Source organism: Elephantulus edwardii, unplaced genomic scaffold (assembly GCF_000299155.1).
Source record: "Elephantulus edwardii isolate Elephantulus edwardi_28Jun2011 unplaced genomic scaffold, EleEdw1.0 scaffold00209, whole genome shotgun sequence".
Lineage (NCBI taxonomy): Eukaryota > Metazoa > Chordata > Mammalia > Macroscelidea > Macroscelididae > Elephantulus > Elephantulus edwardii.
This window is the reverse complement of record NW_006399959.1, coordinates 5019029-5027793: the sequence shown is the minus strand read 5'-3', so window position 1 is coordinate 5027793 and position 8765 is coordinate 5019029. Positions and strand designations below refer to the sequence as shown.

Genomic DNA, 8765 nt, shown 5'->3' with positions numbered 1-8765 from the left:
CTGTCTGAGGCTTGTCCTTGAAGTGGCATTTGCACAGATACAGGACAGGACAGTGGGCTGAGGAGCCCCAGACGTGCAGCTGTACGGTGCTACAATGGGACAGTGTGGCTTTGACAGGACACAGTGGGCCCCTGAGAAGGCATGTCGACCATCATATTTTCTTTCCCCAGAAGAATATTGGAGTGTGAGAGTCGTGCGGGGGACAGGGCTGCCCGAGAGCCCACCCTTTAAAGGAACAAGGCAGTCCCTCTCCCAGTCCCGGGGGGGGGGCAGACAGCTGGCCCCTTAAATATTAATCAGGGCGATTGACATGCAAATGTGCCCACACAAACCCCCGGCAGCTGTGCCCAGAGCCCTGGCCCAGGTGTAGCAGGCAGGCTGCCAGTGCCAGGGAGGTGGCTCCCAGCAAGAAGATGGCAGCACTGGGGACGAAAGCAGTGTCTTGGGGATCCTGCAGGCTGCCTCCTTGCTGGCTCTGGCCTGGAGGTCAGCCCAAGAATGATTTCTGACTGGTACTGAGTGCCTGGAGCCGTGCACAGTGTAAGTGAGAGACTGGGAGTCCAAGTCCACCTGGAGGCCCCTGGGAAGAAAGGCCTGCAGACGTTTTTAGAAGAGTCTCTGAGAGCCCTGTGGATACAGATCCGCTCTGACCCACACGGGGTCGCTGTGAGTCTGGACCACTCAATGCATCTAGCTTTTACAACAGTTTTTTAATCACAAACACATTCAAACCACAGTCAGAGCTATTGTGTTTAAAATGCTTTATTGTGAAGGGAGACGTGTGGGACTCCGGGCACACTCTGGTATGATGTCCATGTTGACTGTGTAAGCACCAGGGCTAGTCAGAAGGCAGCACCTCACACCTGGACTAACCCGTCACCTGGGTGATGCTGGGAGCTTGGGGTCTGTGGCTGAGATGAAGGTGATGGCACTTCCTCCCTGCTTTCAGGGCCACCCACACTTTTCTCTCATGGAGAGGAGACATGCCTTGCAGACAAAGGCCCTCTTGTGGATTGGGGCCTAGGGGCCCAGTCAGACTCTACTTGATACCCTGAGTGGGGCCAGGTGTCTTCTTCAGCGGGACCACTAACAAACATGTCCCGTGAGCCTCCCTCGGAAGGTGGGGCAGTAGGCCTTGCAGAACTCATTGCTAAAGAGGTTCACAGACCAGCCCCTCAAAGGCCACTTGCTTCTCCTGGGACACATATGGCCAAGATATTTCAGATGTCTGGTGGCTCAGGAAGGGGCTAGGGGATGACCTGACAGGCATGGTGGGACTGAGACACGAGTGAGAAGGCTGGGGCGCGGCCTGGGTGGGGAGGTGTAACCTGAGTGGGGAGAGTGAGGCATGGCCTAGGTGCTGGGGTCTGGGTGGTGAATGATGAGGGCATAGCTGGGGAGTTGCTGGCCTACAATTTGGGCTTTTTCCTCCAAGCTGAGGGCCAAGTCCAGTGAGGTGCCAACTATCACCCCGATAACGATGTACCACATCCAGGGCCAGAAGGCAGTGATTCCTGCTCCCCCATACACCTGCCAGCCCAGCCCTCTGAACTTGTAGTGGTGGAGGAGAGAGAGTGGCGTGGGGTGGGGATACTTGATTGATCTCCTCTGCGGAGCTGGAGACTAGGACTGGCTGGGAATGGCCAGTATTCCTCAGTTTCAACAAGGTGAGGCCCAGATCTGTTCCTATCACTTCCATGCTGATGACCGCTTTGACCCCACCTGTTTGTCCTCTCGCATCAGGGGCAGAGGGCTGGGGGCCACTGGTACACAGCTTGGCTGGCCACATGCCGCCCCAATAGGTCACCTAAGAGGCTGGGAGCACCGATGGGGGCCACCTCAGTGGGCTCTGAGATGGTGGAGAGTATGCGTGAACCCTGACGGGGGGGCCACAGTGTCAGCAGCAAAGGGACAGCCCTGGGCTCCAGGAGATCCAGTGTCTCAGCTGAGAAGGGGCTGGGGCGTGGAGGTGGGACTATGGCGGGGAGGGGGTGGTGTAGGTGAGAGCATGTGGGGGGGGATGTAGAGGTGGGGCTACAGCACTGGGGGGGGGGCTACAGCACCAGCATAAGGACATAGGAATGGGGTGCACTGGCATGGAGGACTCTCTATTACGGGGACTCTGGGACCCCCACAGACCACCTGTACGTCTCAGCCCCAGCCAGCGAGGGTCTTGCACCAGATGCCAGAGGTTTGCAGGACATAGGTGAGGGTGCAGGAGACATCTCTTTGCACCTGGTCCTTGTGTCTGCTTTATTAGAAAAATGAGGGGCGCCAGGCAGGTAGGCGGGATGCCCAGCCAGAGGAGAGGATGTGAGTCCTGCAGAGCCAGGGGCTCCTGGGCTCCGCTCCCTAAGCTGGTTCTGGATGCGGCCATTCCCTGGCCTTGAAGTAGGCCCTCAGGTCAGGGAGGCTGAGTGGGGGGAAGTAAGGGCCGATCCTCTTCCGGACCCACCACTCACCCTGTATAGCATGCCGGCCCCAAGGCTGGCTGAACTTGTAGCGATAATGCTCCGCGCGGATCCACCTGCGGAGGGAGAGTTACCTGCTGGTTCCACCAGCCCCTTCAGTCTGTGCACTCAGTCCATCCCAGACAACTGGGACTCCCCAGTCCATGCCAGGCAGTCCATGTTCCCAGTCCACCCCAGCCAACATGTGTTCCCCTGAGTCGATCCCAGACAACCAGTGCCCCTCCAGTCCATCTCAGTCAGCCTGTGCCTCTCAGTCCATCCTAGCTAGCCTGTGTCCTCCAGGTCCACCCTAGTCAGCTCATGCCCCCCTAGTTCATCCCAGTCAGCCCATGTCTCCCCATTCCATCCCAGCCAGCCTGTGCCCCTAGACCATTCCTGTGAGCCTGTGCCCTCCTTCAGTCCATCCTAACCAGCCTGTGCCCCACTAGTCCATCCCAAGCCTGTGCCTCCACACATCCTGCCCTCTTCTGCCCACTCCAGCTCTCCTGGACTCGAGTGGCCTAGGAGACCTCAGCCATGCAGGCAGTAGAGATCTCAGGGGCTCCAGTCTCGTGTTTCAGGTTCCTTGCAGGATGGCAGTGCTGTGTGAGCAGCTAGGTGATCCCTGGCCCCTCCCTCCTTAGAGCCCAGCTCCCATGAATTCAGTTACTTGGGAAAAACCAGAAGCCCACGTGGAGCCCACACATTTAACCATGCTCTTGGGGGTCCCAGAAGCTCACTGCATCCCACCATATTGTTGTTGTTATGTGCCACTGAGTTGACTGCGACTCATAGCAACCCTATCCTGAGCCAGTTTGTCCTGTTCAGGGTCCTCTCAGAGTGCTCCTTGGCTCCATGAGTTTGTTGCTTCTCCAAAATGTGAGCTCTTTTCAGCTATGGCATCTTTAAGTACTTTTTCAAGCCAGCCTTCTTTCTTCTAATTTTCAGGGCCTCCAGTCAATTCTGACTCATAGTGACCTCAACAGATCGGAACCTTGCCCTATCCAATGGATCCTCACTACCTCTGGTGCATGTGAGCCCAATGCTACAGTCTGTCCACCTCCCTGAGGGTCTTCCTCTTTCCCTGACCCTCTACCTTTCCAAACATGATATCCTTTTCTAATGTCTAGTCCCTTCTAACCACATGCCCAAAGAATGTGTGACGAAGCTTCACCATCCTTGCCTCCAAGGAGTGTCCTGGTTTCGCTTTCTCCAGGACATTTTCATTTGTTCTTCTTGCAGTCTTTGGGGTATTCCTACTCTTCTCCAACATTACAACTCAAAGGCACCGACTGTTCTATTCTTATTTATTGTCCAACTTCCAGATGTATAGCAAGTAACTGAAAAGAATCAGATACACCTTAGTCATTAAACTGACATCATTGCTCCTTAACATCTTAGAGAGGTCCTTGACAGTAGATTTTCTTAACTGCTGTTATGAAGGGTGTTGATTGTGGATCCAAGCCAATATGCAATAGTTGACAATATCAATCTTTTCTCCATCTCTCATGATGTTGCTTATTGGACTATGACAGTGTAAATTCTCTGATCTCACAGCCAAGCTGGTCCCTGAGGCTCTGCTCAGTATTTTCCTGGTTTATTTTCTCCCTGTTGTTTAGTCTGGATCATTCCTATTGTTTCCATCGTCAAGTACAAGGAGCTCTGGTGGTGCAGCGGTTAGGCACTCTGGAGCAAATGAAGGAAAAGGTGGGCAGTTTGAACCCACGAGTTGCTCTGCGGGAGAAAGATGCCCCAGTCTGCTCTGTAGGGACTTCTAGCTTTGGGAAGGTTACAGAGCAATCCAGCTCTGTCCTACAGGGTCGTGGCGCATCTGAATTGACTCAGTGGCACACAACAACATCCAAGTTCACGGACTCCCTTTCCCTTTCACTCTGCTGTGGATGTTTTTTATTGCCATGATTTACTTGTTCTAAGTTTTCCATTGGATTCTTCTTCCTCCCCTTTGGGGGACCTCTGCCATTTGTTTCGAGCCTGTTTGTCAGTGCTGCCAGAAGCACTCTCACGGTGGCTGCTCCCAAGACCCCTGTCACCCCATGCTGTCATCTCTAACACAGCCTTCCCCACTCTGTTTGAGATCTTCCTAGTTCTCCATAAGATGAGCGATTTTCAGTTAAAACTGCCACCTTCCCACAGACTTCTTCCCCGTCCTCCTTCCTTGCAAGGCCCCAGTGAGGGGTGTCCCCAGAGTCTCACCTGGGGGGCGCTCTGCCCTCGAATGGGTTGTGGGCAAGCAGGGACAGGGTCTGGGCATCGTTGGCCAGCAGTTTGCCTGCCAGGTGGATGATCCACTCGTGCTGCTCATAGGTCTGTGGGGAGGATGGGCAGGTTGGTGGTGGCTGGGGGACACCTGTGCTCCCCGGGCCACACCTGGGGGCAGAGCTCCTGGTGAAGCTGATGTGGGAGGCGGGCCTGCCTGGAGCAGCCTCCTAGGGCCCTTCCCTTCTTTGGCCTCCTGGAAGTCTAATGTCCAGCCTTCCTGCCTCAGACCCACCGAGTTAGGGGCAGAGGTCACAGGGTGGGGTGGACACTCTGAGAGGTAGTCTTCAGGGCAAGATGTGGTCCCCCATGGCCTATGGGGAGGTAGTAAGAGCAGGGACACGAGAGGGAAAGGCAGGGTCTTCTGGGGTGGAGTGAGGTGTCCCAGAATGGGATGGGGTCTCCATTGGTTGGAAGGGTCTCCCAGGGAGGGCAGCATCTCTCCATGGTGGGCTGGGTCTCCTGGGGTGAGATTCCAGCCAGTCATCTGGACAAGCCTCCCTCATGTGTGACCCCATGATGTCTGGTCCTCAGGGAGAACACAGGGTGTGTCAGGTAAGAAAGGCCTTGGACAAGCCCTTCCACTCCCCAGGGGGCTGAAATGAAGGCCCCCCGCCCCCGGCTCAGCCTCCCCCATCCTCCCCACCACCATCGCAGCCTCCCTGCCCCCAGGTCCCCTGCCTAGCTGTCCCCAAACTTCCCACTCCACAGCCCCTATGCAGCGGGCAGCCTTCATACCTGGAAGGCGGCGAACCACATTAGCCAGTCCAGGCGGTAGTGGTAGGGGGAGATGAGGCAGGGCTGACGATGGGGGTCACCTGGCTTGCACTTGAAGTCATAGTCCACCCACACAGCATCAGGATCACTGGCATTGGGGCTGGCCGTGCCCTGGAGGATGACCTCTGTGCGCTCTTTGGTGATGCTGGGAGAGAGTGGGTCGGACAGTTAGGGTCAGGCCTGGTCCCCTGACTCCCATTGCCTACATGCGCCTGGCCTCGTCCATACTGTACTGCGAGTGTGGACAGAACTGAGTCCACCAGAAAATATGTGCCAGTCCCAACGCGGGAACACGGATGGTGACTGTGACTAAAAGAGTCCTTATAGATGAGGCCGCATGAACGGGGATTTGACAGGAGGTGACACAGGAGACTGGCCTTTGCATGTAAGGCCAGACTGGGGGTGGGTCAGTTGAAAGGAGGTGACAGTGGGGGAGGAGGATCAGTAGACAGGAGATGACACTAGGAATGGTCAGCTGACAGAAGGTGGCACTGGAAGGGGTCAGCTGACAGATCATACTGGGGGAGGTTATCTGAGAGGAGATGGCACTGTGGCAGGTGAGTCAGTTGACAAGAGGTAACCCTGGGGGGTCAGTTGAGAGGACATTATCATTGAGGTGAGTGTGTCAGTTGGACAGGAGGTGATACTGGGGTGGGGAAGTCAGTGGATGAGAGTTGACAATGGGGTGGGTAGGTGTGATCACAGGAGGTGATACTTGGGTGGGTGGGTCACTTAGCCAGGAGGTGACACTGGGATAAGGACTCAGTCGGACAGGAGGTAACACTGAGGTGGGGAGGTCAGTGGATGGGAGTGAACACTGGAGTGAGTGGGTCAAAGGACAGGAGGTGACACTGGTATGGGTGAGCTAACTGACAGAGGTGACACTGGAGTGGGGAGGTCAATGGATGGGAGTGGAGGCTGGAGGGAGTGGGTCCAAAGAAAGGAGGTGACACTAGAGTGGGGAGGTCAGTGGATAGGAGCAGAGGCTGGGGTAAGGGGGTCCAATGACAGAAGGTGACACTGGTGTGTGTGTGTCTGTTGATAGGAGATGACACTGGTGTGTGTGTATTGACAGGAGGTGACACTGGGGGTGTGTATATGTGTGTGTCTGTTGATAGGAGGTGACACTGGTGTGTGTGTGTGTGTCTGTTGATAGGAGGTGACAATGGTGTGTGTGTGTCTGTTGATAGGAGGTGACATTGGTGTGTGTGTGTGTGTGTGTGTGTGTGTGTGTTGATAAGAGGTGACCCTGGTGTATGTGTGTGTGTGTGTGTTTGTTGATAAGAGGTGACACTGGGGGGAGTGTCTGTTGATAGGAGGTGACACTGGTTTTGTGTGTATGTGTATGTGTCTGTTGATAGGAGGTGACACTGGTGTGGGTGGGTCTCAGTCGGATGAGGGGTGCTCTGTAACAGGAATGAAGAATGACAGAGATGAGAGGAAGATGCCCCTCAAAGCTGGTGATGCAGCACAACCCAAGGACACCTGGGGAAAGAGGCAAGGACGCTCCCCAGAGGTGGGGGTGAGTGTGGCCAACTGATGCCTTCTTTCAGACTCCCAGCCTCCAGGACTCTGAGAGAATAGACTTCTGTTGCTCCGAGTCCTTGTCTGTGGGTCACTGCCCTGGTCACCCCAAGGACACACCAGTGGGCATGCTCCTGCCATGAGGACTTTCACACTCTGATTCCCTGCCCCTTCCAGGCCACGATGTGTCCTTAGGACAGAGAACATCCTGGCGTGACTCCAGGCAAGCAGGGAAGAGAGGAGGGAGAAGCCACACTCAAGCTTGAGGGGCTGTTGAAAAAGGACCCGTGTACCTTCCGAAGGCCCCGTAGGTGTTGACGATCCTGAGCGGGTTGAAGGAAACGTTCATCACCTGCCGGGAGCTGAGCAGGTTGAGTACCACAGGGATGCTGAGGTAGCCGATGAGGACAGCCAGCGAAAGGTGGACTGCCCGCCGCACCACACCACCTGGCCGGGACACACAGTGAGCTGTTGGGGTTAGTCATCCCCCAACCTGGTTTTCCGCCTGCTCTGGAGACTCTTCTGTCCCAGTCTCTGGGAACAGAGGCCAACAGTGTCACTTACCAAGTTTTGGCACTGGCTGGGTCCCCCGGGCCTCCTCCTCCTGTAGCTTCAGGACATGGTCTTTGAGGCCCCTGGCTCCAGAGGGGAACAGGAAGCCCAGGGCAGCATCATCGAAGCAGGCCAGGCTGGGCACGATGGTCAGCCAGTTCAGGAAGCTCAGGTTCCCGCTGATGATGAGGATCACCTGGGCGGGGGGCGAGGTATCGCTGGGTCAGGACGACACCCAGTGACGACCCAGGTGTTCATGCCACAACAGCAGTGGGGGCTCCGACTCACCCACTCAGCTATAGAGCAAAGACCGACAATGTCAGATGTTGTCAAGGCTGTGGAGCAACTGGAATCACCCACTGCTGGTAGGAATGAAAGCTGCCAGTACTGCTGCCTTTTGAGGACAGCAGCTCCACTTCTGGGTACTTCTCATGTAACAACCTGTGCTTTCAAACTAACCCTGTAAAACCTGTCACAGGTTCATTGTTTTTCAATGCTGTGTAATATTCCATTGTATGACTATACCATAGTTTTCCTATCCATTCACCTGTGGATGTGCACCTGGGTTGCTTCCATTTCTTTGCTATTCTAAATAATGCAGCAATAAATATTGCTGTGCATATATCTGCTTGGATGGTGCTTATGGTTCCTTAGGGTATATTCCCAGTAGTGGAATTGCTGTGTCTAATGGTATTTCTATTTCCAACTTTTTTGAGAAAGCACCAGACTGCCTTCCATACTGGTTGCACTATTTTACACTCTCACCAACACTGAATATGGTAAGAGTGGATAGATAATAAACATTGCATTGGAACAGAAGAAAGAAAGAGCTGTCTAAAATGAATATATGATTAGGCATTATATGTACAACAGCCCAGAATATGAGATATATCATTGCAAAAAGGATGGGGTGGGGGTGGGGCAGGAGGTAGGTAACTGCAATAATGAATGAACATTTATAGAAAAAAAGTGAACTGGGGAAGGGGCTGGGAGGGCAAGGGGGTAAAATGTGCAACAATAAATGAATGAAGGAGATGAAAAAGTGAGGAAAAATGGAGTTGCTTTCATAGTTAAAAAAGTCATTGCTAGATCTGTCTTGAAGTACAATATTGTCAGTGACAGGATAATATCTATACGCATACAAGGAAGTCCAGTGAATACCACTATCATTCAAATATATGCACC

The 8765-nt window shown here is 54.2% G+C and overlaps 1 protein-coding gene across 1 annotated transcript in view; it reads right to left on the bottom strand.

The window, feature by feature from the left end:
• Positions 1–2352: 2352 nt before the first annotated feature.
• The window catches only part of LMF1 (lipase maturation factor 1), a 93929-nt gene continuing 87516 nt past the window's right edge, over positions 2353–8765 (bottom strand). Inside the window, exons 7-11 of the mRNA XM_006897504.1 lie at positions 7593–7776; positions 7322–7475; positions 5466–5649; positions 4665–4777; positions 2353–2527 (exon numbers count right to left, since the gene is read on the bottom strand). Coding sequence (XP_006897566.1) covers positions 2353–2527; positions 4665–4777; positions 5466–5649; positions 7322–7475; positions 7593–7776 — 810 coding nt within the window. The remainder of the gene's footprint in view (positions 2528–4664; positions 4778–5465; positions 5650–7321; positions 7476–7592; positions 7777–8765) is intronic.